This window comes from Neophocaena asiaeorientalis, unplaced genomic scaffold (assembly GCF_003031525.2).
Source record: "Neophocaena asiaeorientalis asiaeorientalis breed wild unplaced genomic scaffold, Neophocaena_asiaeorientalis_V1.1 scaffold240, whole genome shotgun sequence".
Taxonomy (NCBI): domain Eukaryota; kingdom Metazoa; phylum Chordata; class Mammalia; order Artiodactyla; family Phocoenidae; genus Neophocaena; species Neophocaena asiaeorientalis.
The window spans coordinates 1,348,496-1,376,427 of record NW_020185331.1 but is presented as its reverse complement, the minus strand read 5'-3'; the positions used below and the strand labels follow the sequence as shown (position 1 = coordinate 1,376,427).

The window sequence follows — 27,932 nt, the reverse complement described above, 5'->3', positions numbered from 1 at the left end:
CACGTGTAACCAGCAGGGCCAGCCGTCGCCGCACCCCAGGGCAGGAATGCGGCACCGCCCTCGCTCCCGAGCCAGCAAAACCGCGCTCTTCCTGAGGACTGACGTCAATGAAGGGGGCACCTCCGCGCGCTGAGCGAGGGCCGCCTGGGGCGGAGGGAAAGGGCCCGGGAGGACACGCCCCTCTCTGCTGCTCCGCCGCTGATTGGACCTGGGGCTTCTTCGCACTCGGATTTCGAGGCCTTGGGAAAGAAGGGGTCTAGGCGGGAAACGCCCCTCACCCCTCTGCCGCCGCCGATTGGCTCACGGGGTCTCCGCGTTCGATTTTGGAAGGCTCGCGGGGCGCTCACACCAAAGCTCGGCAGAGGATTGGCTGTTCCCGAGCCAGGGAGCGCTTTCTCTGGGCAACCGCGGCTGTGACCGAGGTGGCCCGCCTCAGGCGGCCAGGTACGTAGGTTCGGCAGCCTGGCTTGAGCTGCGGTGGAAGCGAGTGGGCGGGCCGTCAGAGCAGGGTTGTCGCCGGGACCCGAATTCCCAGGCCCACTTAGAGCCCGTCGTTGTGCGAAGCGGCCACGTCTGAGCCCGGGGGCGGACCCGTGCTGGGGATATCGCCGTGTGACCTCGACCAGGATACCCCCTCCCAAGGTCTTGTCCTGTTGATGAACGCCGTCTGGTCCCTGTAAGCACCGTCGAGGCAGGAAGCCCGCCCTTTCGAAAGCCGTGCAAGGGGTTGGGGTGGGTGCATCTTAGCTGACCCCATCCCGATTTGAGGTCTGTCGGCTCTGCCCTTCAGCGTGGTGAGTAATCGTTCTAACTCCCCGCGGGGCGGTGGAGTGTCGAGGGCACAGAGGCTGGCTTGGGAGACCTGACTTTCGATCCCTGCGCCTTCCAAAACCCGCAGAAGCAGATAGGCCGTTTCAGAGCCTCCTGGGTCCTTCCTCCCCCAGAAGACCTCGTCAGCCATCCGGCAGGAACAAAAATAGCAGTGGTTGAGAGCGTGCCCACGATCCCAGCCTCGTCACCCACCACCTGTGTGACTTTGGGAAGTTACTTAACCTTTGTGGGCACAGCTTTCTCATCTGTAAAATGGGTGTAACAATAATAGTGTCTTCATAGGGGTGTTGTGAGGCTTAAAGATATTACTCCTCAGAAAGTGCTGTTCTGCACTTGACAGGGAGCAAGATGCCTCAACAGCAGCGATGATTTAAAAGTCCACAGATGAATCCATCTCCCTTTACTCTCTTCTCCCAAGAGTGAAGGTCCCTTTTGAGGGAGTTTCATGACAGTAGTGAGGATGAAAATGGCAACGATTCTATAGTCCCTGGTGGTTAAACAGCCTCTCCCTTGCATCATTCATTCACGATGTAATGTACTGGCATAGATGCTTTGGCATATTTTATCTCCCTATCCCCTGAGGGTTATTTATTCTCACCATTTTGATGATGTGCAAATTGAGGCAGGGGAAAACCGAGGCCTGCCAAGGTACCCAGTTATCAGAGGCAGAGCCAGAATTCAGGGTTCTTGAACTCTTGAAAAGAGTTATTCCTAGATCTAGCAGGAGTTTACTTCCAGATCATATCTGAGACTTGATCTGGGGGAAGGGTCCATTTCCTTTCTTTACCTCCTGGGACACAGAATTGGAGACCAGCCTGTGTCCAGTTCTCTCCTGGCTGAGCTAGGCCCACAAGGCCATTTGGACTGAGCCTCCTGCTTGAAGGAGCCACTGATTTTGGCTGCTGTCCAGTGGCATGTCGGTGCAGGGAAGCAGGCCAAGACCACAGGTGTTGATTTGGGCCTTGGGCCAGAGCCTCCAGTTCTTTTTCTAAAGAGGCCCTTGGCCTCTGATTACAGATTATTACCATCACCAGCATTATCTGAAGTGGGTGAGTGAGGGCCCAGTTGCCTCCCAGGTCATACAAGTGTGTTGTGCCTGTCATAGTTGCCTGTACCTCCCTGAGACTACAGAGAGAATGGCTGTCTGAACTGAACTTCATACGTTACAGAGAACGTTCAGCTGGGCACCATATTTATGTACTGCAAATTCAGTGCATGGTGAGTCACCTTTTAAATATATTTCTTTGTAAGAGCCCTGCAGTTCATTTATTGCCTGTTTCAAAACAAGTTGAACTTCATTTTCAACATTTGATATTTACTTTGGGAGTTCGTTTCTAAGCTAGTTTGGATCAAATTGAAGTATTTCACAATTAGTCTTTACGCATTTGCTCACAGACCCATACCTATTTTTTATGTCAGCTCTGAAATGAAAGATCCATTTATAATCTTTTAATAGATCCGTGGTTTCACTTTCCAGTTTAAAAAACTGCCATTTGTTCAAGTACACACTGACTTCCCTGGATTCAGGAAATTCGTGGGAAAGTAACACATTGAATAAGACAGGAAATTTTTTTCTGATAATAAAAGTGTTCTGATTCAGTTTTCTCAAAGTTTAACAGATAGTCCTATGTGAAATCCACTGATGTTTATTCCCAGCCTCACTCTGCTGTCTGAATCCCAGAGTGGGAGGCAGAGCCAGGAGTGAGGGGCCTCAAAATCTGGAGGTGCCAAGGCCTCTCGAGATTCATGGAGGCTGTGGTTGAGGCTGAAGGCTCAGACTCTCCCAGATGGTTCCTTGTTGGTGTGTTTGTAACTCACTGTAACTCTATAACTGGCCGCTGGAGGCTAGAGGCAGGAGGCAGGGCCTTGCAGGGCCTTGCAGCCCTGGCAGAGGTGGCTGGACCATCTGGGAGGTCAGGCTCCGAGCCACATCCTCCCTGAGGCAGACGCTGCTACTTGATCCCATTGCCATTCTCTCTGAAGGGAGGGTGAGATTGCCTGAGTCTTAAGAGGAGAACTGTCACCCCTTCTCCCACCACCAAGATCAGTCTGCTCGTCTGCTCCAGGCTTGGCCATAGCCAGCCTAGGTCACTAGAATGCTTTAGAGCAGTGAGTTCCCTGTCTTCTACCAGACCCTAACCCCACAGCCCACAGCAGCACAGCAGGGTCTGGCCTCCAGAAAAGACTGAGGAGGGCAGAAAAGGGAAGCTACTGGTGGGGAAGTTCCCTGGCACTTAATGAGCCAGACCTGTCCACACATGTTGCTCCTGGGCCCTGGCAGACAAGCAAACCCATCTCTGCTTCCCTACGGACCTAGCCTTGTCATGGAATCATTGACTCAACACCAGCACACATCCTTGGAGACCACAAGCATCAACCTGTCCTTTGAGATGTAAGAGGGAAACAGGCCCACAGAGGCCATGTGAAGTGCCTGAGGCCGTTCAGCCCGTGAGTGGCAGAACTAGGGCTCGAACCTAGTCCTCTGACTCATAAGCCAGTGCTCTGTGCACTGGGCCAGGTTGCAGTTCCAGATTTCTTTTGTGGAGGCTGGGGATCTTCCTCTTCAGAGTGCCACAGGTTCATGGCTTCAAGGCTGGGGCAGCCTGTCACCTGGTAAAGAGCTCTGGTGCTAGTGAAGATTAAAATAAATTCCACAACCCCACTCCTGCCTGGTATGTGGGACATTCACTGTTCTTCCCTTTCCACTGGCAAGTTTACCCTCTTTGTGAATTAGATAAGAATAGTGAAACAGTCCTCACAGAAATGATGGGAAGAACTGTGCTTTGAGCTGCCTGGCTGTGAGGGCAACTTGGTGGTTTAAAAGCTCGGGCTGCAGTCATTAAAATGAGGTTCTGGCCTCTGCTGAGCCAAAGATATGTATTTCAGCTACTCTTTAGTCCCCTTTGAATGGCAATGAGGATAACAGTGCCTGATTCCTAAGAACTGTTTTGAGGATGAAATGATATCACGCATGTCGCTGATTCAGAATAAACACCCCATAGTTAGCTTTAATTTCTCTTTATCAGCCTGAAAGTGTTACTTGGTGACTGTTGTTGTCTGGTCACAGTATATTTATATCATCCAGCACTGGGGGTTTAATTACCACGCATATTAGGTCTTAACTGGATTCTCATAATTGTGCCTATGGAGAGGCAGATTTTTTTTTTTTTTTTTGCGGTACGCGGGCCTCTCACTGCTGTGGCCGAGGCAGATTTTAAAATTCCCATTTTCCAGATAACAAGTACATTTTTTTTTAAACTTTTTTTTTTTTGGCCACGCCACGCAGCATGCGAGATCTTAGTTCCCTGACCAGGGATCGAACCCGCGGCCCCTGCAGTGGACGCACAGAGTCTTAACTGCTGGACCACCAGGGAAGTCCCCCAAAAAGCACAGTTTTTATGAAGTTAATTTATCTGACAGTCTTCTGAAGGTTTATTTTAGTTATTAAATCTTTTCAAGAGAGTGGGATTCTTATGATAGAAGGCCTAGAAACTGGAACAGGGTGAGTGTGGAAATTACTGGAAGGAGGATGGCTACTGGGATGAGGAGGGATGGCCAGGGCAAGGAGGGGGACAGTCATATCTGAGGAGTCTGAATGAGAAGGAGAGATGGCTCAAATTCTCAAGAGCATTGCAACACAGGCTCTAGGCACGTGGGCTTCAGTAGTTGTGGCTCACAGGCTTAGTTGCTCCGCGGCATGTGGGATCTTCCCGGACCAGGGCTTGAACACGTGTCCTTTGCATTGGCAAGCTTAGCCACTGCGCCACCAGGGAAGTCCCTGATCCTGTTCTTTTGCACTTTTTACAGTGAGCATGTACATTTTTAATTTAAATATATTTTAAATTTGATTTCCCCCTTTGTAAGCCAGTTGCTGTTTGATAGGTATCTCTATAGCTGGCTGTGGAATGAGGTCTGACTTAGCAACCAGGCCTTCCTTGTTAGGCCCAGGACTGTGAAGGGTGAAGGGAGCACAGGCAGGCCTTCAGCTGGCTCAGGCCAGGCTGCTCAGAGGAAAAGGAGGGTCTACATTACACCCCTGACCCAAGTAAAAAAGTCAAGGAGGCCAAGAAGAGGGGCATTTGCATTTATTTAGCTCCCATTGGGGACCTGATACCACACTAGACCCATTTAATCCTCACAGTAATCCTGAGAATTGATTATTAGCCCCATTTTACAGTTAAGCAAACAGGCTCAGAAAGGTTGAGTAACTTGCCTAAGGTCACAGCCAGGAAGGTGGCAGAGCTGGGATTCAAACTCAATTCTGTGTAATGCCAAAGTCCTTGGTCTCCTGGTCTCCAGTCTATTTTCCAATGCCATAGCTTTTTCAGGCTGTAGTGAAGATAAGGATAAGGTGGGTGAGCCTCTTATCCCTTTATCATTCAAAAACAACTATCTAGAACTGAGGTAATTCGATTTTCATTTCTTGCATGTGAGGAGGCAGGGGCATTGACCAGAGCCTAACTTTTATTGAACTTAGTATTGATTTCTGCCTCTGCCCTGATAGGATATTCTAACCCTGTAACCCCTTCTTCTGCCCCTACCTTTGCCTCTGTGGTGCTCTGGGCTGTGGTTAGATATGATTGGTCTATTTCATACTGTGTTTACTAAATTATATGGACTAGGTTCATCCCCAGGGTCTTGAAAATAGAAAATGAGATGACCCTTCTCAATGTTGTAGATGGAAAAGCAAATGAGTGGTCTTAATGCTTTATGTGTCTTCACTCAGTCCTCACAGGAGCTCTACGAAGTAGGTACTAGTATGGCTAAGTTACACAGGAAGCAGATGAGGTGTGGAGGGTCACCCAGCCAGTAAGTGGTGCAGGCGGCCAGAAGCCGGATTCCCACCTGGGGAGCCCAAGTCCACAGCCCCTCTCTTACTTCTGTGCCACAAAGCTTAGGTCTCAGCATCAGAGTATTCTGGATTGTTCTTCAGTTTCCTCATCTGTGACATGAGGAGGTTAAAAAGTACCTTCCTCATAGGGCTGTTGTGTTCACATTTCAACGATGTCATGTGAATACAGCTCTTACAGTGAAGCGTGATACGTAAGTGCTTAACACGTTTCAGCTGCCGCTGCTACAGGCATTATCACTAGGACCCGGGGTCTGCGTGGACTCCACAGCCAGACAGACTTGGGTTTTACTTCTGGCTCTGCACTTACACATGGCTTTGTGCCTGCAAGAAAGTCACTTAACATCTGGGGTGCGTTTCTTCATCTGTAAAGTGGAGATAAACAATCCTCACCTTCTGTGACCCTTAAGTTAATACATACGTCAGGCACATAAGCACTTTAAAGTTTGACTGTCATCATCATTATTATTTCCCCAAGGTGCTGTGGGAAATTAGAGTGATTTTAAGTCAAGACTTCCTCCACTTCGGCTCCTGGAGGATAGAAACACCAGAAGCCCTTGCGTTAGTCAGGACCCCAGGGCTTGGGAAGGGCCCGCTGAGCTGCTGACGTCCCTCCCTGTTCCTTCCTCGGCACCCAGGATGGGTACCCCCGCCTCTGTGGTGAGCGAGCCGCCCCCTGGGCAGGCGCCGACGGAAGCCCGGGGCCGCAAGCAGGCCTCAGCCAACATCTTCCAGGACGCTGAGCTGCTGCAGATCCAGGGCCTGTTTCACCGCAGCGGGGACCAGCTGGCCGAGGAACGAGCACAGGTCGTCTGGGAGTGTGCAGGGGACCACCGTGTGGCGGAGGCCTTGAAGAGGCTGCGCAGGAAGAGGCCCCCTCGGCAGAAGCCCCTGGGCCCCTCGCTACACCACTGCAGCCGGCTCAGGTAGGCCCCTGGGGCTGGAGGGCCGCGGGGAGGAGAGCACTAACACGCCCACTGTACCCTTTCCTGGCTCTGGGGCCTGGAGCTGCTAACCTGGCCTCACCTCTACGTACCTACCACTGGGGTTGTCGTGAGGTCTACACAGCGCTTACTTACCACGTGGTTGACACTTAGAGGTTGCTCTTACTACTGGAATCATCTCTGACCCTAACCCTACTCCCATGGGAACGGGTGCCTGGGTCCTCTCAGTGCCACCTCATTTCGCAGTGATTCTCCACCAGGTGCGAGGGACTATGGTCTGGAAGAAAAAACAATCCTGTTTACCTATTGCTGAACAGGTAACATTCAAAAGTAAGCCTGGTGAAAACCTTGGCTGTGGGATTACTAAGAAAATAGCATAAGAGAGTACTGTAGAGACATCAAGGGTTAAAAACGGTTGAGAAACTTTACCTTAAACTTTCCCTAGTCCTCCACCTCTTTGCTTATTAGGTCACTGCCAGCTCAGGAACAGCAAGCCCCAAGAGATGGAGTTGAACCACATGGCCTAACCAATCACTGTGGGTTACACGCTGGGCCCACACTCAGAATATCAGATCCGAGCAGGCCTTCTGAGATCATCAGGTCCAGGGGCAGCAAATCAGCTTCATTGCTCATATTAGTTCCAATTGATTAGTAATCCCTACTGAAATCATCTTGAGATGGATACTTGCCCTCTGGTCTTGTATCAGGACAGATTAATGATGTCTGCCATGAGTACAGGATGAGGAAGACGGAGAAATGCTGAGTGTCTCACCCCCTGATCTAGCCCCACTCTCTTTACAGAAGAGCAGTCTGAAAGCTTTGCCTTGTCATGCAGCTCTTTGGCCAGAGATAAGACCAGGGCCCTGGTCTCATTTGGCCCTGAACAATGTTTGTTTTGTTTTTTAATATTTATTTGGCTACGTCAGGTCTTAGTTGCAGCATGTGGGATCTTTTAGTTGCGGCATGTGGGACCTTTAGTTGCGGCATGTGGGATCTAGTTCCCCGACCAGGGATCGAACCCAGACCCCCTGCATTGGGAGTGTGGAGTCTTAGCTACTGGACCACCAGGCTACTGGACCACCAGGGAAGTCCCCCTGAACAATGTGTTTTAATAGTTCACCATGACCAAAATCTCTTCAGTCCCTGTACTGTCCTTCCTATTGATGTTGGCTTAAAACACGCTTGTTCCCTGCAGAATCACAGAGCCCCGCACTCCACCGGCCGACCCACAGAGCACTGCCATGGAGATGGCTTCCAGCGGGCAGTATCTGAACTCCAGGAGGACCAATGCCAGGATCCGCCGGAACTGGAGGAAGCCAGGTCCCCCAAGCTACCTTCATCAGATCAGACACTGATCCGGGAAAAGGGCTGGGAACAGCTCTATCTTCCCCAGGATTCATAGGGACTTTTGCCAAAAGGTCTGGGGAAGCGAAGAAGGAAGAGAGCTGAGGCAGACAGCCCCACTGCTGGCACCGGCCTGCTCGAGTCAGAACAGGCCCGGAGGCTTCCACTGAGCTGTTATATGGGACCCATTCCTCACCAGATTGAGGAGAAACAGTGACCGTTCCTGCCTCAGCCCTTCTCAGTTTAACACTATACCTGGGCTGCATGATATTCCCCTGGGAGTCAAGGACAGGCACTCAGACTCAGCATCTCACCACTCCTGCTACCGACCCTCCTACTACTACCGTAACCCGTGGTCCAGCAGCTTGTCCCACACCCCTGCCCCTTCAGGCCAGCACAAGGAAACCATAGTTTAAGTGGCAAAATAAAACTATTTGCATCAAGAGCTTTGTGAGTCTGTCACAGAAGGGGAAGATCCAGAATGGACACTCCGGAGCTGGGGGTGAGGCACTGGGCTCGCTGCATGGGGGGAAGGAAGGAGAAAATAGGGCTGGCCTCCTTTACCAGAGGCAGTCAGACTGGGAGGCGAGATGGAAGCCTCTCCATAGGCAGTCCTGGTCCAAGATGAGAAGAGAGGGTTCTTGGCCCCTAGCCAGCTCTGGAAGGGGAGACTATTACAGTCAGCCCTGCGTAGTGGGCCGTGACCCTAGGCCGGATGAGTCTGCCGTCAGTGCAGTGGGCACCAGCTCCTCAGCTGGCTTCTGCATCCCTGTGGAGCAGCCATCCTGAGGCAGCTCGACAGCTGCACCAATCATGCCTTTTGCATTACTGAGGTTTCCTGTAGCCTGAAAACCTTGAGGTGAGGATTTTTGACTACTATTCTACCTTTGGCTCAAAAGAAGCCTACTGTATGTTCATTAGCATTCAGCTCCCCTCACACCCATCCTATCTGCTTGATTATCCGTCACTTATAGGAGCCAGGGTTCAAATTGCTCCAAGTGGGCAGTGATGCACACACAGAGCAGAGCTGCCCTCTTATGGCCAAAAAGAGAAGCCAGTCCACATTCCTTACCCCAAACCTTTGGGAGAGATGATTTTGTAATTTAGAAATTTTTGGCTTTTAGAAAGGAATTATTGCAAAAACTGTATAATCCCTATTGGGGGAGCATATCATAACAGAACACTAATATTTCTGCAACAAATATTCACAGTAAAAGGGATACATGATGATTACAAATAGCTTTGCATCTGTGTAGGTGCAAGTCAGGTGTTGGTGTCAAATGAGTTATGAAAATATTTTGGGAAATGAGGACCTGTACCTTCCTCTGCTAGAGGAAAAGAGACTCAGGAGCCATATCTCAGTAACTCCATGGCAACACAGGGTTCTTTGTCCTTAAAATTGCATCCTACCTTGTCTTCCTTCCACCAAAGAAAACTAGACAAAAAAGGTCAGAATTGGACTTGTTATTCATACATCTGCATTGATTTAAATACATTACATACAATTTCTACAGTGCATTAGAACAGTACAGAGGCAGCAGCACTCTACAGCCCAGCCTCTACTCCCTGACACTGGGAGACAGGGCCTGTGGCTGGCAGAGGGCCGGGCGGTTCCTCGAGTGCCGCCCAGAAGCCTGCCCCGGCACTCTGGGCCCTAGCTCTCCCAAAGTCCACATTCAAGGCAACCTGAGTACAGGCTTCAAGGAGAACGGATGTGGGCCAGGAAAGGATGCCCCATACTCTTTGGCCTGCCAGGACTGGGACCAGCTCCCTCTTACATTGGACCCAATTTCCTTCTCATCCCAGAGCTGGTCTGCCTGAGGACAATGTGCAGATCTGCTCGGTGAGGGAAGCACCGGGCTCTTTAGACTGCTCAGGCTCTCTCAACACCCAGGTGGGGGCTTCACAAACACATTTGCACACAGATGTCTGGAGAGTTAAACACACCTGGGTCCCCTCCGGCCTCTGGGAGCCCTGCTGCTCCCATGTTCTCGCAAAAATGATCCCTAAGGCCAAAGTCGGGGTCGGCTCAATGGGATTGTCAGGGCTGGGGCCGGCGGGGAGCTGTGCCTTGTCCACAGGGCATGCGTACCCAGCTCCAGAGACTTCCTGTCAGCAGGGTGGAAGCCCAGGATAAGCTGGCTCCTGGGGGCTGGACTGGAAGGGGCCCAGCCTGGCGCAGCTGACGAGAGAGCTGCACATCTCCTGCATGGTGGGAGCTAGGCAAGCAGAGGGAACACAGCCACAGTCCTTGCTCCCTTTCTTTGGTTGTTCTTCAAACCTTTGAGATAGTTTCTTTCCAAAGCTGATTGACCAATCGCAGGACGCCGGAAACTTGAAACGTCCAGTAGCACAGGGCTGCCCCACAGCCACGGGTGGCACCCTCTTTACTCCCCCCTGAGGCCATTCTTTGCTTTGGTGTAGAAAGGGCTCGGACAGCTGGTAAGGGGGACAGCTGAGGGAAGAGAGACATGGAAGCAAGAAGATGCACACTGGGTTGGGCAGCCACCAGGGGGCAGTGTGAAGGCCTCTCTCCTTAGGGCCCTGCCTTTCCCAAGAAGCCGTGGAAAAACTGGCCTGGAACAAGAAGTGGGGGAGCAAAGGGAAGCTGCCAACCAGGAGGCGGAACACCAGTCCTGTTACCTCCAGCAAGCAACAGTGGTAGCGGAAAAAGAAGTCCAAGGACCTAATATCCTGTCCTCTTATGTGCTGAGACCCACCCCAGAACCCTCATCGAGAGCCACTCCAGAACCCAGAACTGAAGCACTAACTCAAGAGTTGAGAACAAAACATCTAAAACAACAGGAACAAATTAGCAGACTGGGAGAGTTTGTTACCTTTGGCTATGGCCAAGGACTAAGGAAGCAAGGCTCGGATAAGTTCACCCATAGACCATTATAGTTCCCAGCATATACCCAGGTGGTATGGATCACATTTGCATGCTGGGGAGTCAACTTCCTCCCTCCTGCCTTTGCCTGAGTGACAAGCAACCTACAGGCCTAGACTAGAGGGGTTGGGTCCCCAGCAGGGAAGGGAGCAGAGGTGATCTATACCATCACTGTAAAACTGCTGGGAGTTCTAGAGCAAAAGTCTCCCCACTGTGAGAATCGTGTCTGGAGTCAGCCTGTTGCACCAGTGGGAGGAGAAGGGGAAGAAGACTTGGTAGAAAACCAAAAGGAAGTGTGGCTTCTGTCTGTCCCAGCACTGCGAGTCACCTAGCTGCCTTGGTCCGTGGGGGTAAGGAACTGTGAGACACCTGGATGTCTGGGCCCATGCAAATTTAGGTCTGGATCAGAGGTTTTCTGCTATAAGAGGTTCTGGGATTCTGCCTGGGTTTTATATTTAAATTTGTATTTGTTTTTTTCTGATGCAGAATATAATGAATAGCTACAGAGCAGGGTGTCAGGAAGGGAAGGGAGTTTCCCAGCCTTCCCCCAGGAGATGCTGGAAGGGAGATGCTCCTTCCCGGGCACCTGGACTACTTGCACGGAGCGCTAGCCCCCCTACGCCAGCTCTCAGAAGGGCCCAACAGCACACACTGTCCTTCTGATTGTGCTTCTCCCTGTGCTTGGGAAAGCTCTGAGGGGGTGGTGAGCAGACAGGGAGGGCTCTTAAGGGCACTGATCTCTGCCGGCTTCTCTGGCTCTTCCTGTAACCTGCTCCCCAGGCTTTCTCCCAGGCCAAGTCTCAGACAATGTGCCTTTGTCTGCCTCTGGGGCTACCACCATGAAAAGAAGGGCTTCCGACTCTGAAAGCTCTGTGTGTAGGACTCGCTAGCAGATCGCTGGTGGGAACGGGCCGTCTCGACAATCACAGGTGGCATCTGGACGAGGTGCAGGGGACTCTTGTTGTCTTTCAGGGCCTGGGTCAGATTTAGGATCTGCAGTGGGAAAAATGAGATCAGTGAGGGCAAAGCCTAGGCATTCTGGTCTGCCTCTGAAGGGAGACCTGCAGATAGAGTGCTCCTATGAATCAAAACAAAAATAAACAATCCACTAATGGAAAATTGTACCAACAGGCTATTTACTAAAGTAAGAATATAAGTGGGCAATATACAGAAAATGGAAACCTCTCTACTCGTTGAAAAAATACAAATGAAAACAAATACCTCCTATTTTTTTGCCCTTCTAGTTAGTAAAGATACAGAAGACGACGACGACTCAGCTGGGGAGAGTTCAGAGACGTGGCTGTGGGACTGGATCGTGGGACAGTTTTTCAGAAAGGCAAGTGGAACATAAAGGCTTAAAAGTGAACAGGCCCTCTGACTCAGCAACTCCATTGTTAAGGACTAAGGGAACAATCGCTGACATGCACAAAACACTTAGTTTCAATCAACACAGTGCAGTATTGTTTGTAACAGTGAAAATGATATAAATACCTGAGTATGGGATCAGCTAATAACTTAAGGGATTAGAAACAAGCAGTTAAAAAATATATTCTCTTGGCATGGAAAACGGATCACAAAGTCTTAGATGGAAAAGAAAGGAGATAAGGAACCAGTATTATAGTGTGACTCCACCTTTATTTTCTTATCTACTTATCTACAGAGAAAAAAAGTCTGGAAGTTGGCAGTGATTATCTCTGGGTCAAGGAAGGTGACCTAGAGATAGGGTGATTTTTGTTTATCCTTATTTTCTGATTTTCCTACAAAGACCATGTATTAAACAAAAAAAAGCCATTTCAGTTGAATTGTCCCTTTCATGCTGTCTTTTCATCTTTTTTTTAAATAAAACTTTTACTTTGGAATAATTTTATACTTACCGAAAAGTTACAAAGATAGTACAGACAGTTTCTATGTACCATTTACCCAATTTCTCCTAATTTTATCATCTTATATAACAGTGGTACATTTACCAAAACTAGGAAATCAACATTGGAACATTAGTATTAACCACACTCCAGGCTTAATTCGGATTTCATTAGCTTTTCCAGTACTGTTCTTTTTCTGTTCCAAGATGCCACAGTGCATTCAGCTCCTTTCCAGTTTTTGTCTGTATTTTACATGTATTTCAGATATGTGTCCAAAGGAACACATTTTCTTCCCCTTGTCAAAATCACAGTCACCACCATTTATCGTCTCTGGTAGGACAGTACAAAAGCTGAAGTTGTCCTATGACAGCCTTCTTTAAACCACTGGATGTTGAAGATTTTCACAGCCAGGCCAGACACATGGGAGGGGAAGCTAGGCGGCACCCCCATATCACACAGGCCTCAAGCCATAAATATCCTTGGCCTACAAGTGCTGCCCCAAAAGAGGCAGAGATTCACCTGGAACAGAGGTCAGAAGTGAGAAGTTGATCCTACCAGTAATTAATTTCATTTTTACTTCATTGTTTAGGTATTGCCAGCACCCTACACTGCTTAGAAGAGCCTTGAGTACAAGATCAGGCCAGAGAACTAAAAGGAGCTTCAAATGGAATCAGTGAATTGTGCAGGAGACCTGCCCAACTTAAGAGACAGGAGTTCACACCTGCCCTGGCTGGGTCTCCCTGTGCTTTCTTTGGTTCTTCGGGTTAAAAGCCACCTTTCCAGCATGTTTAAAATGGGGTAAAATGTCAAACTGTCTACAACTTACTTTCAAAAGATTTGGCCAAAAACAAACAAAATCTATCTATCTAGGGAGAGAGACAAATTATATAGATACATTAAAGAGAGAAATTATATAGATATATAGAGATAGATACTATTCAGATAGATAATATTTAGAGAAATAAGATAAAGCAAACGTGGCTAACTAAATGTAACAATTGGTGAAGTCTAGAAGACCCCACTCATTCTTTCAATTTTACTGAGGTTTGAAGTGTTTCAAATTAAAAAGTTGAAGAAAAATTTATAGCAGGCACATAATGCCAAAAAAGAAATACTGTCTTTGAAAATGTTATCTAAAGAAGCTTTCCCTCAGACTCTGCATTCTTTATCTAACTCCTGGTTAGAAGCCTTTATGGCGAGGAACAACTTCTATCCCCCAACTCCATCTCTCTGGGGGTTCCTCATTCTTCACCTTTGACTCTGGGCCATTGTACAGCCCACTCTGTGATTACAGCTCAGGTAGGTAGAAGGTGGTGCCTTCCTTTCACCTGCATGCTAGGAGGAGGAGCTGGACGCTCACGGAACCTCATGGTTTCAGAGGGAGGCACTCTAGGTTGTAAGATGCCACAGGCCCTCAAAGGACATTAAGAGCACAAGTTGGAAAGAAAGCTAAGATTGCACTCTCTCAATCCACGCCCCCACCCTGCCTTTTGCTACTCTAGATAATGGTCCGAATTAAATATCATGAGAGGAAGATTGCTATGATGTTGGCAGGAGACTGGAGTTGGGAAGGGAGTAGAGAAGAAACTACAATAGGGACAGAGGTACAGCCTACATAAACTTGAGAAGTTTGTTCCTTTATGCTGAGTTCCATAATACCAGACTACATCACGTGGCTTTTAAGGTTTCTACAAATTCTGCCAGCCTAACTGGGCCCTTACATTATTTGGGAAATGTAGGAAGACCACGTTATGGTATTCAGGCAGCTATAATAACTGCAGCTCTTAAAACCCGTCTGTCCCATATCTAGAGAAGATGGGCTTGGTAAGCTCAAGAGTTGCTCTCACCAGAAGCCTTTTGCTAAATGGAAGAAAGAGGTAAATGTATAATTATGACCGAGAACACCCTCTTGTCCTTCAAAGATGTGAGAAGCTGTATACAAAGTCATAATCAAAATAGCTAACCCATATTGAGTACTTCAGTACACCAGCACTACTCCAACTGTTTTCAATGATTTATCTCATAATAACCCAACGAGGTAGGTGCTGTTATTAATCCCATGTTACAGATGGAGAAACTAAAAGAAGGAGAGATTAAGTAACTCAACCAAGACCTCATAGCTAGTAAATGGCAGAGCCAGGATTCAAACCAGGCACTCTGACCAGTTTGTGCCCTAACCACTAAGCCATCCCAGCTATCTTTAAGACTTCAAAGTGATAAGCAGAATGTCAGTGTCCTACAGAGTTTTTAGACAATTTTCAAGCTATTCTTTACTATGCTTTGGAAGGTCAACAACACCCTGGGGGTTTCCTTGATTCTCTATGAAGGTGAAGTGGAGAAAAAAGAAATAATATGGCCTGTAACTATAACAACAAAAATTATAAGCATGACCAGCATCTGAGTGCTTACCATGTGCCAGGCATTGTTTTTACTAAACACTTGATACACATTATCTTATGTAATCCTCTGGCCAACTATGCAAAGTATGATTACTGTCCCATTTTATAAAGAAGAAAGCAGAGACTTCCTGCCCAAGGCCATAATGCTGGGAATGGTGAAGCAGCAGTCTGACTCCGGAGCCTAGCTCTTAACCACCAAGGCACATGGCTGCCTTGCACAACTTGAGGACACAGACCATCAGGTAAATTTACCAATGAACTATCCAGCAAGGGGCACAGAGCTAAGCACATAGTAAGTGCTTCACCAAGCACCAGATACCACGGAAGAGGTGGGAGATTTGGGATGGCTACCTTTCCCCCTCAGGTGTTAACAGAGAGTTACAAATATGTATGGCATAGACTAAAATGGGTTTAAAATACAAGCTTTACACATTTACTCAACATGAGCATAAAACCTCTCAGAGAGATCCCAGGGATGACACCAGGAGGATGTCCCAGGCTTACCTGTCCCCGCATGACAGCAATCTGCTTATGGAACTGGCCCCTATCGAATCCAGGATCTTTCTGCAAAAGAAGGGCAGAAGGAGATGGAACCTGCATGAATCCCTCAGAAGAACCCGTTTTCCTCCCTCAGTTAGAAACTTTCTAATAAAGAGAACCTACATGAAGCTTCAGAGACTTAGTGAAATTAACCACCACCCCAAGAACTCCCTGTTTCACAGATGGGGAAATAGAGAACAAGTAACTATTTTGTCCTCAGTCTCTTTATTAACGCTAGAGAACTCCAGGTGCTAGTGCTCCATTTGAAAATGAGAGCTCTGCAGATACACTGCAGCCACATGACACAAAGGACACAAACCAGTGTGATTCATCACAGCTGCCAATTTTTTTCAAACCAACTCAAACCAGGTCTTGCTGTCCACAGGGGGGAATCTTGCTCTTCATTGGCTAACACAAGCCAGAAGGGTGTTTCCATTCTCTTTGGGCTTGTATCAGGACCAATTAGAAAAACCACTGGAATTCTTTCTTCTATATGGTTATAAGGCTGAGGTTCCCAGGGCTAACCTTGAAGAGTTCATATAGGTCCTCCTCCAAGTCCTTGACGAAGTTAGGGTCTGATATCTTTGGAAGAATCAGATCTTTGATCTCCTGAGAGAATGGGACTTTTGCCTGGGGCAACCAGGCCCAGTAAAAAGGATCTGAAAAGAGGAAAAGTCAAAAGCAAAGCTGGTGTTGAAAAAATCCCTGCCCATCTATGTCCTCCACCTATCAGAGCACTGGCAAAAGTAGGATACTGCTCTTATTTGAAACACAACAGAAAATGGAAGTTATAGGGGGGCTTCCCTGGTGGCGCAGTGGTTGAGAGCCCGCCTGCCGATGCAGGGGACACGAGTTCGTGCCCCAGTCCGGGAAGATCCCACATGCCACGGAGCGGCTAGGCCCGTGAGCCATGGCCACTGAGCCTGTGTGCCCGGAGCCTGTGCTCCGCAACGGGAGAGGCCACGACGGTGAGAGGCCCGCGTACCGCAAAAAAAAAAAAAAAAAAAAAGTTATAGGGGCTGTTAACCCTAAAGGTTACACAGTAAGTGGAGAAACTGGGCTTCAAACCCAGGTCTGCCTAATCCCTGAGCCTGTGCACTTTCCCAGACATTATATGACTTTCCAAGATGTAAGCCTATCTAGAAGCAATTACTTGCCACCGAAACATTGAGATGCTCCTTCTGAAAAGACAGACAAGTACTGCAAAGGGACTAGTGACCCTCTACTTGTATCTTTCCCTTTCTAAAGGTTTCTCAGTTATAATGGAGCAGGGGCTGGCTTCTAGAATGTCAACATGGAAGACAGAACACTGACAGCAGCTTGTATTTAGAAACACAAATAGAATAAATTATGATAAGACAGTCCTCAGAAAGAATAAGAAAAATGCAAAGCAGAGATGCGAAAACTCAACTCTGTGCTTCAAATGGGAATAATGTAAGGTAAAAATTATAATAGCTTACATTATGGAGTAGTTGCCATGTGCCAGCCATTGTGCTCAAGTGCATGAGCTGCATTATTTCATTAATTCTTAGAACAATCCTGTGATAGAGGAATTATTATCTTCATTGCACACATAAGAAAACTGAGACTGAGCAAGAAAAGAGCCAGACCACAGTGGTCTTGAGACTTACATGCCCTCCAGGAGTCAGGATGTTTCAGGGGGAAAGCCAGCCCATTGTCTATGGCAGCCACCTTGATAACAGGCTCCTTCACCACCACCCAGTCTGTGTCCTGAAGAGCAAAGGAAGATTAAATATTTATTGAGTCCCACCTGCCCCAGGCCCTTTAAAGTAGTAGCAAAGCATCCCATCTCAACCTCCTCAGGCATCAGTTCTTACTCAACCTCTGAACTGGTTTCCATATTGTTACCTGACTTAATACATTCATGGCACTTTGATTTGGCTAATTCAAGCTTCCCGGAGTCCCTTTCTTATCTTAGAAAAGGTGCCCTTCCCCAAGAGTTGCCACAGTCCTTGGTAACATGGGAAATGACAATAACAAAAGATAACTATAAGCCATTCCTCCTAGGGAAAGGCAGTGAGAATCCTGCGAGTACAAAAAAAAAGAAAGAAAAGTCAATTATCAGTCAGCCAAGGTCCTTTGGTGTGGACCTTGACTCAGATGCCACTTCAGTGGTGGTGACCACATTTTCTAGTAAGATAACAGAACCATGGAAGATAACAGCTGGCTGCTCTTGCATAAGGGAGTCTGTTCCCCTGCTTCAGTGATACATTAAAAGGAAAAGGACAAGAGCTGAATGCAGAGAGAGCGGAGCAGACTGCCTGTGACAGCAGCCCATGTCAGACATTCCCATGACTGTCTACTTGGCTCTATGTTCAGGTTAACTAGTGCCACCACAGGAATAGGGCATGTGGGTCCAGGATACCTGCATCAGAATCCTCTGGGATACCTTATTTAAGGTGTGAAATCCTCAGTTTTACCCCAGACCTAATGGAGGAAAGGCTTATACTTATCTTACGGAAAAACCCGAGTGAACTTTTTGGCCAACCCAATAAAATCTGTACTTTTTTTTTTGGCCACTCTGCACAGTGTGTAGTATCTTAGTTGCCCAACCAGGGAGTGAACCCACACCACTTGTACTGGAAGCACAGAGTCCTAACCACTGGACCGCCAGGGAAGTCCCCTGAATCTGTACTATTTTTAGTAAGCTCTTCAGGTGATTCTGGTGTACAGAATTTGAGAACCACTATTACAAAAGGAAGTAAAAACACTATGAGGATGTGTTAACTAATCTTATCGTGGTAAACATTTTGCAATATATACATCAAATCATCACATTGTACATCTTAAACTTGCACAATATTATATGTCAATCATATCTCAATAAAGCTGGAAGAAAAAAAAAACACTATAAAGAATAAAAGCCAACCTCACTCTCCTTCTCCAGGTAGCCCTCCTGCTAATTTTTTTAAATGTGCAGATTGAACAGGGATGGGGAAGTGTGGTGGAGTATAAAAGCAATGAGAGGGTAAAGAAAGTTGCAGGAAGCAGCTTTTTCTAAACTGATGTTCTGTGGTATTGTATTCTTGTAAGAAAAGTATTCCATGGTCAAAAGGTTTAGAAATCACTGAGCCAAACAAAATCACACAGAGGCACTAACGCACTATTTCTCAGACCTGTACTGTGCTACTATGCAATGTGAATCTCCAAAAAAGGCACAAAGTATGTAATATGTTCCAAACTTATTTGTACTTTTCTTCATTCTATCCCTATCATTATTCCTTAAAAAACAAATTGAGAAAAGCTCTCAATTTATTCTTTTAAGAATTTATTCTTAAAAAACAAATTGAGAAAAGCTCTTCCAAATATTAACCTATCAATTTTAAAGACATGTGCTATCCTGATTCCTCTGAACTTATGTGACCTAAATATCACCCCACTACATGCTTTCATATTATGCATATACTACACCTCATCCTCTCCTTCAAGATATAGATCAACCACTTACCCGAGAGCTAGCACTATCCATTGGACAGTCATATTTAATCAGCCAGTTGTCATTGCCTCGATCTGTGAACAGAAATATGAAGTTAGTAGAAAAAACTGGGGTGATTTTCACTTTCAGCAATGATGAACTAGATACTCTGGACACTTGGGGACCAATCATCCTACTAAGAACAACTACAAAAAACAGATAAAATATTTTTATTCTTATTTATTTATTTATTGGCCATGCCACATGGGATCTCAGTTCCCTGAACAGGGATTGAACCCACTCCCCCTGCAGTGGAAGCGTGGAGTCTTAACCACTGGACCGCCAGGTAAGTCCCTGGATAAAATATTTTTAAATCTCTTGAAGGCACTGGAGATTTTATAAGACCCTTAAGAGTTAAAGTGTCATGATCTGGGAGAAAAAGGTAATCCAGAGAGGGGAGTCCAGCATTCGTGACTTCTTTTCTCTTACAGCACCTGCTGATTTGGGAAGAGGTGGCTGTGAGGTAGAACAGTGTTCTAATAGCACTGGGGACCTAGGAAGACAAAGTTGTAGCCTGATGATGGATAAGGTGGGGGAACCCTGATAAATCATCCATGCTTTTGGTTGAAACCTGAAAGGCTACAACCCTGGAAGTAAGCAGAATTTCCCAGCAATACCTGAAGTTAAAGTGATCCTGGGTTGCTGATGACCCTAGCTGCTTGCCAAAAGCAAACATCTCCTTCCAGACAGGATTTATACCAACATCTTAGGCCTCCAAATGTTTCTATAATTTCTGATATACGATATCTGACAATTAAAAATAATGAGGTATACAAAGAGACAACATGACACAAATAAAAACAAGAAAAACAAAAGAAAATTAAAACCAAATCTACAGGGGCCCCAAATAATGAACATAGAGACTCTGAAATGTTCAAGGTAAAATCCTTAATATGTTTAAGAAGATAAAAGGTAAGATTAAGAACATCAGCAGAAAACAGGAATCTATGAAAAGAATCAAATAAAAATTCAAAAAATGAAAAATACAGTTAACAAAATTAAGAACTCAGTAGATAAGTTTAATAGCAGATTGTGCAAAAGAAAGTAGTGATTTAAAAGACAGACCACAAGAAATAAATCAGAATAAAGCACCCAGGAAAAAAAGATATATACATGAATGTATACCTAACAACATATAATTTGGAGTCCCAGAAGGAATAGAGAGAAAAATGGGCAGAAGTAATATTTAAAGAGACAATAGCTGAGAATTTTCCAAAAGTGACAAAACATATCAAACTATAGATTCAAGGAAGCCTGTATATACAAAGGAAAATATACCTAGGTATATCACAGTAAAAATGTTGAAAACCAAACACAGAGTAAATCTCAAAAAGATCTAGAGAAAAAGACAGATTACATTCGAAAAGGCAACAGTAATATGGACAACTTACTTCTCCACAGAAACCGTGGGAGCAAGAAGATAATGGAATTTTTTTTTAAATACTGCTAAAAGAAAATAATTGCCAATCCCAAATTCTATACCCAGCAAAAATATTCCTCAAAAATGAAGCTGAAATAAAGATATTTTCAGACATCAAAAAATAGGAAATTAAAAAAAAAAAAAAAAAAAGGAAATTAATCACCAGCAGACTAATAAATAATAAAAGTCATACATGAAAAACCCACAGCAAACATCATACTCAGTGGTGAAGAGACCAAAAGCTCTTCTTCTAAGATCCTGAACAAAGCAAAAATGCCCACTTTTACCATTTCTATTCAACATAGTACTGACAGACCAGAGCATTATGCAAGAAAAAGAAATAAAAGGCATCCAAACTCCAAATAAAAAGGTAAAATTATCTCTGTTTGTAGATGATATGATCTTATATGTAGAAAATCCTAAAGATTCCACAAAAAACTGTTAGAACCAATAAATAAACTCAGCAAAAGTATCAGGATACCAAGTCGACCGCAAAAATCAGTTGCATTTCTATTCAATAACAATGAACAATCCAAAAAAGGAAATTAAGAAACAAATCCAGGGACTTCCCTGGTAGCGCAGTGGTTAAGAATCCGCCTGCCAATGCAGGGGACACAGGTTCAAGCCCTGGTCCAGGAAGATCCCACATGCTGCAGAGCAACTAAGCCTGTGCACCACAACTACTGAGCCTGTGCTCTAGAGCCCGCGAGCCACAACTAGCAAGCCCACGCACCGCAACTACTGAAGCCTGCACGCCTAGAGCCTGTGCTCTGCAACTAGAGGAGCCGCTGCAATGAAAAGGCCACATACCGCAATGAAGAATAGCCCCCACTTGCCACAACTAGAGAAAGCCTGTGTGCAGCAATGAAGACCCAATGCAGCCAAAAATAAAAACAGAGAAAAAAGACTCTGTGCTCCCAGTGCAGGGGGCCCAGGTTCGATCTCTGGTCAGGGAACTAGATCCTGCACGCTGCAGCTAAAAGATCCCGCATGCCGCAACAAAGATCCCATGTGCCACAACTAAGAGCAGCAAAGATCTCATGTGCCACAACTAAGACCCAGAGCAGCCAAATAAATAAATAATTATTTTAAAAACGAAAGAAAGGAAGAAATCCATTTACAATAGCATCAAAAAGAATAAAATACTTAGAAATTAGTTTACCAAGGAGGTGAAAGACTTGCATAATGAACACTACAAAACATTGCTGAAAGAAATTAAAGACATAAATAAATGGAAAGACACCCCACGTTAATAGAATGGAAGACTTAATATTGTTAAGACATCAATACTACTTGAAGTGAAGCAACCTAGAAATTTAATGCAATTCTATAAAAATCCCAATGATCTTTTTTGCAGAAATAGAAAAGCTCACCCTAAAATTCATATTGAATCTCAAGGGACCCCAAATAGCCAAAACAATCCAGAAAAGGATCAAAGTTGGAGGACTCACATTTCCTCCAAAACTTTCAAACTTACTACAAAACTTACTACGAAGCTATAGCAATCAAAACAGTGTGGTACTGGCATAAAGACAGACCAATGGACTAGAACAGAGACTCTAGAAATAAACCTTTGCATTTATGATCAAACAATTTTTGACAAGGATAGGAAGACCATTCAATAGGGAAAAGACCGTATTTTCAACAAATGGTGCTGGGAAAACTGGATATCTATATACACAAGAACGAAGTTGGATCCTTACCTAACACCATATACAAAAATTAACTCGAAATGGATCCATGACCTAAATCTAAGACCTAAAACTATAAAATTCATAGAAGAAAACAGAGGGCAAAGCTTCATGACCTTCGATTTGGCAGTGATTTCTTAGATATGACACAAAAGGCATAGATTAAAAAAAGGAAAAAAAATACTTCATGAAAAATTTTCAATTAATTGCATCAAAAGACACTATCAACAGAATAAAAAGGCAACCCACAGAATGGGAAGAAATAGTTGCAAGTCATGTATCTGATAAGGGATTAATATCCAGAACATATAAAGAACTCCTACAACTCAACGAAAATAAAACAACCCGATTCAAAGATGCGCAAAGGACTTGAACAGACATTTCTCCAAAGAAGAAATGCAAATGGCCAAAAAGCACATGAAAAGATGTTCAAGATCACTAATCATTAGGGAAATGCAAATCAAAACTACAATGAGATACCACCTCATACCTATTAGGATGGCTACTATCAAAAAAACAGAAAATAACAGGTGATGGTGAAGATGTGGACAAATTGGAACTCTTGTGCACTGCTGATGGGAATGTAAAATGGTGCACCTGCTATGGAAAACAGTACGGCGGTTCCTAAAAAAATTCTCAACATAGAATTACCATATGATACAGCAATTCCACTTCTGGGTATACACTCAAAAGAACAGAAAGCAGGGTTTCAAAGATATTTGTACACCCACGTTCATAGCAGAATTATTCACAATAGCTAAAACGTGGAAGCAACCACGAAGCAAGTTTCTGTAGACAGATTAATGGATGAGTGAAATGTGGTATATACACACAATGGACTAGTATTCAGCCTTAAAAAGGAAAGAAATTCTGACATAGCCTACAATATGGATGAACTTTGAGGACATTATGCTAAGTGAATAAGCCAGCCAGAGAATGAAAATGCTGTATAAGTCCACCTAGATGAGGTATTTAAAGACAAAACTGTCAAGTGATAGGCCAGGCTACCATGAATGACTAGAGATCAAGGATAAGAGGACTCTTCGCGTTGCTTTGGGAGAGCCAAAGTGTCTTCTGTCTGGGACCGGGAAAGAGGCAAAGATAAAACGTAAATACTCACCACTCCTGATAACTACACATGATGTGCCTGAACAAGGCTTGTCTAGGAAAAGTATTTTCAAGACCCTCTCCAAATGTGCATAACCCTTATGTCTTAGACTAAACTCATCCTGATAGGGTACTCTGATACTAAGCTCTGCAAGCCTCCAGGCCTCCCCCGTGCCTCATCACAGTCTGGCACAGGGCACAGGACCACCCACAGCTGCTCACCAGTGTTGCGGATGATGTAATCCAGCACCACCAACCGCTCAAACTGTAGCAGTAGTTGCCGGTTAGTGTTCTCAGGGAGAGGTTCTGCTTCAAAACGACGTAGCCAGTAGTCTGCATCTTTGTACCCTTCAACAAAGAGCTGGAATGAACCAACCTGCAACCAAAAAGGAAGAATAAAGGTATTTCCCTACAGCCCAAGTGCAAAGATCCCAGGAGTAAGCCAGGTACCCACTAAGGCCCTGTGGAGTTTATATCAGGAAAGGGTTGTGACAGTAATTGCTCATCCAAATTCAAGAAGCCCAGCTAAATGGTCCAGAGGAGTAAAGTGAGAAAGTTAGGGTCTCTTTGGAGAATTAATTATTCCTCAAACCTTAGGCCCTTAACAGAAATGAGCAAGACAGAAGCCTCCCGGCAGACTACTCAAGAGTCCGTAGGTAAGTCTGTTGACACCCTGCTTCATCACTTGGATGATTATGCCACTATAAATCATCACCTTTGGTAAGCCACCTAGGCGCAGTCTATACCTTTGGCGGTAGCCCAATGCGGTTAAACCGCTGCCCAACTTTTGGCACTTTTTCCAGCGCAAGCCGCTTGCCCCTGGACTTCACTCGGTCAATGGCACTGTAGTTGAAGGTCTCACTGGCCAGGTATACTACCTAGAGTGGAAATAGAAGAGACACCTAGGTTAGAGTCAAATTTAAGGAACTATACCACTATGGCAGAGAATAGCTAGATGTTCACCAATACTGTTCCTCTTCCGCACATAGAAGGAATGCATTTCTCAGCCTTTCTAGCTGCTGAGTATATGACTAGTTCAGGCCAAGAGAATGTTGACAAAGTGATGTATGCCCACTACTTCCAGGCCTGGCCCCCAAAATCTCCCATGATCTTTAGCTCACGTTCCCCAATCTGTGCCGCTGGAAATGAAGGGCTCTGAGATGGCAAAACCACATCATGGAAAGATCCCAGATCTCTTGCCGCCATCTGGAGTGACATGGGATCTAGGAGAGCTGCCTAACTGGCATGGGTCTTGATGTGAGCAAGAAATAAACTCCTACTGTGTTAAACCACTGCAATTCAGGGGTTGTTACAGCAGCTAGCATGAATTACCCTGACCACTACAGCTACCTCCTGGGTTAGGAGAAGATGGCCCAGTGCCTATTTTCTCTCCAAATAAAAACAAATTGCAATTTACTCTATACCCTTTTATTTCCTGTTGAATTCTGTACCATGTACAATTATTTACATTCAAAAATTAAACAAATATTAAAATTGGTTTTAATTTTTAGTGAGTTGCTATATATTTACATAGACTGTATCTAGAATATTACACAAGAAACTAGTAATAACAGCTGCCTCTGAGGAAGGAAACCAAGTGGCTGGAAGACAGGGGTGGGAGAGAGGCTGAATTACTCTTCTTTGTTTACTCTACTGTAATTTTTGCACTAGATGCATGCATTACCTATTCAAAAAAAATTTTAGGCCACCAATATTACAATTGATTGTCAAACTGCAGTGATATCACTGTAATCCATAATCCATATGTGTGTCCATTATCACACTTATCACACTGTCTCGTGATTATCCATTTGTATATCTAACTTGTTTCTTAAGACTAAAGAAATGTGGGGTGGATGAGAACATCTTATTTACATTAGCATCCCTAGTACCTAACACAGTGCCTGGCACATGCTCATTTATTAAGTGAATGAATGAATGAGTTACGAGCTTCTTTCAGAGATAGCTATAAGTGAGTTTTACCATATAAATACCTAAAATCAAATTTATAAGAAAATTCTTTCTTTTCCTAAGCCTTGCAAAATTCATTACAAATAACTAATTATTTTGCCCCCGAAATCTCAGAGACAGCATAAAATAATTCCCTTCCTCCCATCCATCCATCCATCCATCCATCCAGTTTTAACAGAGTACCTAAAACGGATGTGCAAAGTACTGTAGGTTAGCACTCTCTGCCTTACAAATCTGGAAACACAGGCACAGGAATAAAGGGGAAAAAAGGCTTTCCTAAGACTACCTTGCCAGTTTCCATGGTGAAAACACTGGCTCTCAAGCCATAAACCACCCTTTCCCCCCATGAGATTTATTTTCGATCAATTTTTGTAACAAACCACTCTTTCCCTATGACTAATGAAACTATCACAACCTGAAACCTTGCAGCAACAGAAAGCAGAGATAGCGATCGAGTGAGAATTACAGCCTTACTGTTTGAAGCTCCATCTCAACATGAGCCCCGTTTCCATAGTGACAGATGCTCTGATCAACTGGATAGAATCCTGTCACAAGGGTGGGGACGGAGGGAGGGGAGAGATTTCCTCTTACTATTGTTCAACAGCTGTAATGTAAAGCTTGCAAATATATGTGGGTATTTTTGGCTTGTTTGTTTTGTTTTAGCATTATTTACTTATTTATTTATTTATTTATTTTTGGCTGCATTGGGTCTTCCTTGCTGTGCATGGACTTTCTCTAGTTGCGTTGAGCGTGGGCTACTCTTCATTGTGGTGCATGGGATTCTCAGTGCAGTGGCTTCTCTTGTTGTGGCTTCTCTTGCTGCGGAGCACGGGCTCTAGGAGAGCAGGCTTCAGTAGTTGTGGTGCACATGCTCAATAGTTGTAGCTTGCAGGCTCTAGAGCGCAGGCTCAGTAGTTGTGGCGCACGGGCTTAGCTGCTCCGCGGCAGGTGGGATCTTCCCGGACCAGGGCTCGAACCTGTGCCCCCTGCATTGGCAGGCAGATTCTTAACCACTGCGCCACCAGGGGAGTCTCACAAATGTATGTTAAGCTTGCAAAGTTCTGTCTCATCTCAGTCTCATGGAAGACAAGTGTTTTTGTTGTTGATTTTTTGATGTAAAGGATCCTCAGGCCTCATTAAGGTTCTCTAACAGGGAAAGAGGAAGCCCAGAGATAAGGAAGAAAGGGATTGTGTGACATTAATGATTAGAATAGTCATAAAAATACCACAGGCAAAGATGTACGGAGTGTTTATACTGTGCCAGCTGCTGGGCTACATGTTCAACATGGATTAACTTGGGCAATCTTCACAGCCACTCTCTAAAGTAGGACCTCTTTACGTCCCTATTTTTATAGTGAGGAGACTAAATGGGCAGGGGATGTGGGGGTGACTTGCCCAAGGGTCACCCAGTAAAGCGCTGCAGCACCAGAATTTGGACTCAAGCCTTCTGATTCTTAGGCACTGCACTCGAGGAGCACAGGCAAAGCAGACAGGCACAGGGCATGGGTGGTCTGCTATTTACCTAGCAAAGAAAGGAAATTACAGTGATAAGATAGAAGCATTTCTAGAGTCTAAGAGGGGCCTAGTAGGAGGATTTCAGGTTAGGCAGGAGATCTTAGGAGCTTTAATTACCATACAAGATGTTCAATGTGCCGTTTAACTATACGCACACAGAGAGAACTAAGTATAAAGGGAAGGAATGAGCTGCACAAGGCCAGGCAGTGACTTAGGTGTCAGATGGGAGCTACAAGCCCGGAACTACAATCAAACATTCTCTCCATTGGCCTGAGGTTGGGGGATCTCTGTTACTGTTTTTTCATGGTTTGGTATCTATCCACTGATTCCGCTGGTACTTAAGGAATGCTTACTATAAGTATAGTACTTTGCTAGGTGCTAAGAATGAGAGAAGGAAATTTCAAGAAGTGGTCCCTGATTTCTACAACCTTAACAAATTAGTTGGCTTATTTGAAGTTTGGTGGCAAAGGAGCAGACACAGTTAAACATCCACAACAATCACATTTTCTTTTTTTTTTTTATTATTATTTTTTTAATCACATTTTCTTCTAACATACCCTGGGAAAACAGAAAAAGCAGATTTGAAGGGAAGCTCCTGTCTGCTGATCAGGCTCTTTGCCCACAGCCTGCTATCTAAACCGGCAAAGAAAACCTTAAGCAGGGGTTTTTAATCTAGATCCTATGGGTCAAAGGGTGGACTTCAACTTGTCTATGAACCATCCTCCTGAAATTATATGCAATAATTGCAAATATATGTATTTTTTGTGGAAACAAGATTTATAGCTTTTATCAGATTTTCAAAGAGGATTAAGACCCAGAGATACAAAGATGCCCCTGCAGCCTTAAAGCATCAGATCAGAGTTCCACCTTAAATTGTTACTAAATCTCAGGGAGCCACATACTAAATGAGTGACGACGTGTCCTTAGATGTTCATATGCTGACCAGCAGACTTCTTCCCCTCAGAACCCTTGGAAGGTTTCATGAGACACCCTGTAGTACAGAGGTTCTTAACCTAGTGTCAGTAAACCTCCTGAAATTGTATACAATAAATTCTATATTAAATCATGTTTTTGAA

The 27,932-nt window shown here is 45.2% G+C and overlaps 2 protein-coding genes across 7 annotated transcripts in view; one reads left to right on the top strand and one right to left on the bottom strand.

The window, feature by feature from the left end:
• Positions 1–239: 239 nt before the first annotated feature.
• Positions 240–8,413, top strand: AVPI1 (arginine vasopressin induced 1). 6 transcript variants are annotated; one of them, XM_024735092.1, is made up of 4 exons: positions 240–444; positions 1,937–2,049; positions 6,319–6,606; positions 7,820–8,413. In XM_024735092.1, exons 2-4 carry the CDS (start codon positions 2,027–2,029, stop codon positions 7,977–7,979), a joined length of 471 nt encoding a protein of 156 aa, XP_024590860.1. In that variant the 5' UTR covers positions 240–444; positions 1,937–2,026; the 3' UTR covers positions 7,980–8,413. The 6 variants fall into 6 exon arrangements, with proteins under 6 accessions (XP_024590860.1, XP_024590864.1, XP_024590862.1 ...); XM_024735096.1 differs by lacking the exon at positions 1,937–2,049; XM_024735094.1 differs by lacking the exon at positions 1,937–2,049 and having other exon boundaries at positions 6,159–6,606.
• Positions 8,414–9,412: 999 nt separating this feature from the next.
• The window catches only part of PI4K2A (phosphatidylinositol 4-kinase type 2 alpha), a 26,913-nt gene continuing 8,393 nt past the window's right edge, over positions 9,413–27,932 (bottom strand). The window contains exons 4-10 of the mRNA XM_024735087.1: positions 24,117–24,248; positions 23,593–23,746; positions 19,126–19,187; positions 17,288–17,387; positions 16,182–16,315; positions 15,621–15,680; positions 9,413–11,848 (exon numbers count right to left, since the gene is read on the bottom strand). Of these exons, the coding sequence (XP_024590855.1) occupies positions 11,687–11,848; positions 15,621–15,680; positions 16,182–16,315; positions 17,288–17,387; positions 19,126–19,187; positions 23,593–23,746; positions 24,117–24,248 (804 nt within the window). The 3' untranslated portion in view covers positions 9,413–11,686. The remainder of the gene's footprint in view (positions 11,849–15,620; positions 15,681–16,181; positions 16,316–17,287; positions 17,388–19,125; positions 19,188–23,592; positions 23,747–24,116; positions 24,249–27,932) is intronic.

Bases quoted from the DNA above. Each gene is read 5' to 3' on its own strand.
- AVPI1 (XM_024735092.1), top strand. From the start codon at position 2,027: ATGTACTGCAAATTCAGTGCATG. The intron at 2,050-6,318 runs GTGAGTCACCTT...CTCGGCACCCAG, and splicing joins TACTGCAAATTCAGTGCATG to GATGGGTACCCCCGCCTCTG. The intron at 6,607-7,819 runs GTAGGCCCCTGG...TGTTCCCTGCAG, and splicing joins CACCACTGCAGCCGGCTCAG to AATCACAGAGCCCCGCACTC.